Below are 1,616 nucleotides of genomic sequence, written 5' to 3'. Positions count from 1 at the left end.
TTCGTAATGAGCAATTTGAGAGAAACATTCTGGATTCTTTCAGGCAGAGTAGCGGTACGGTCAGTTATAAATCGTTGCTCGGTATGTAAGAGACACAATGTGAAGAAATTAGTAGCTACTAGTGGTGACTTGCCGACTGAACGTGTCAAGGATGCTAGAGTCTTTCAAGTAACGGGAATCGACTACATGGGCCCCCTGTTTCTAAGAAAATCACAGAAGGCGTGGATCTGCTTATTCACTTGCGCTGTATATAGAACGATCCACCTAGAGCTTGCCACTTCTCTTTCCACAGAAGCTTTTTTGCAGGTTCTACGTAGATTTATCGCGCGAAGAGGAAGACCTTCGATAATCTACACGGACAACGGGACAAATTTCGTTGGAGCCCGTAATCTACTCCACAAAATTGATTGGAACAAAGTACAACAATTTAGTTCAGCACAACAAATAGAATGGCGTCTCAATCCTCCTTCAGCTGCCTGGTGGGGAGGATGGTGGGAGCGCTTAGTCAAAATAGTAAAGGATCTACTCAAACGGACTCTAAAGAAAGCGTGTTTGTCCTACGAGGAGATGAGCACAATCTTATGTGATTGCGAAGCTATTGTTAATTCACGTCCGCTCACGTACCTTGCCGAGGATCCAACGCAGTTAATACCGTTGACGCCTATGATGTTTTTGCTGGAGACTTCTCAAAACGAGACACCGGATCTGGATAAATTGGAAGTTAATTTGAACAAGCGGATGCGATACCGTCAAAGTCTACGGAACGATCTAAGGAAACGTTTTCGCTCAGAATATCTGGGACAACTATCTCGGCGTAAAGTCAAGGGCAGCCGTATTTCAGTTAAGGAAGGAGATATTGTTCTGCTGGGCCAAGATAATTTAAAGCGGCTGGACTGGCCGTTGGCCCGAGTAATCAAGGTGTTTCCAGGAAGAGATGGCGTTACCAGGGTGGTCAGAGTCAAGACTGCCATGGGCGAACTTGTACGACCGATCCAACGTTTATACCCACTTGAGATGTCTTCAACGACGATGGAAGCTACGGAGAGATTGATTGACGAAACGGACCAGACCAAAGAGGAGAATGGCAGAGTTATCCCACAAGACACTTCGACGCAGACCCGTACCCGAAGCGGTAGACTTGTGAGAACCCCTGACAGATACGGGATCTAAATTAGATTTTTTTTTCGTTTTATAAGTTTCCCTTTAAAGTTTAGAGTTGTACATGTTGAATTTGGTTTTTTAATTTGCATTTTGTTAGAACCTCATGTGCAATGTAAATTTGATATAGAGTTTTTCCGTTATTGTAAAGTTTATTTGTTGAGTTATTCATAAGTTCCTCTCATAACTCAAGGTGGGAGGATGTCAGAAATTGTTTTTATTTGAGCGATGCGTTGCGCCTCGTAAGACGCCTGCGCGCTGGACGCCCCGCGCGCACTATGTTTCCGCTCTCTCGCGTGTCGTGCACTGGTATGTCGCTCGCTAGCCAGCACGCCGCTGTGCTATCACGCTGTTACTGATAATCGCAATAAAGTGTGTTAATCCATTAATTGTGTAATTCCCTCACGATTCCAACACGTTACGTCAGCACCGCCACTCTAAAAACGCGTGTTTTTACA

The 1,616-nt window shown here is 44.7% G+C and overlaps 1 protein-coding gene across 1 annotated transcript; it reads left to right on the top strand.

Moving 5' to 3' along the window:
• Positions 1-6: 6 nt before the first annotated feature.
• Positions 7-1,170, top strand: LOC105557751. Its single transcript, XM_012005072.1, has one exon. The coding sequence runs from the start codon at positions 7-9 to the stop codon at positions 1,168-1,170; it is 1,164 nt and encodes a 387-aa protein (XP_011860462.1).
• The last annotated feature ends 446 nt before the right edge of the window (positions 1,171-1,616 follow it).

Source organism: Vollenhovia emeryi, unplaced genomic scaffold (genome assembly GCF_000949405.1).
Source record: "Vollenhovia emeryi isolate VEMERY1.0 unplaced genomic scaffold, V.emery_V1.0 DF947716.1, whole genome shotgun sequence".
Taxonomy (NCBI): Eukaryota; Metazoa; Arthropoda; class Insecta; order Hymenoptera; family Formicidae; genus Vollenhovia; species Vollenhovia emeryi.
This window is presented reverse-complemented; position numbering and strand designations above follow the sequence as displayed.

Coding starts and splice junctions, on each gene's coding strand:
- LOC105557751 (XM_012005072.1), top strand. CDS start 7: ATGAGCAATTTGAGAGAAACATTCTGGATTCTTTCAGGCAGAGTAGCG.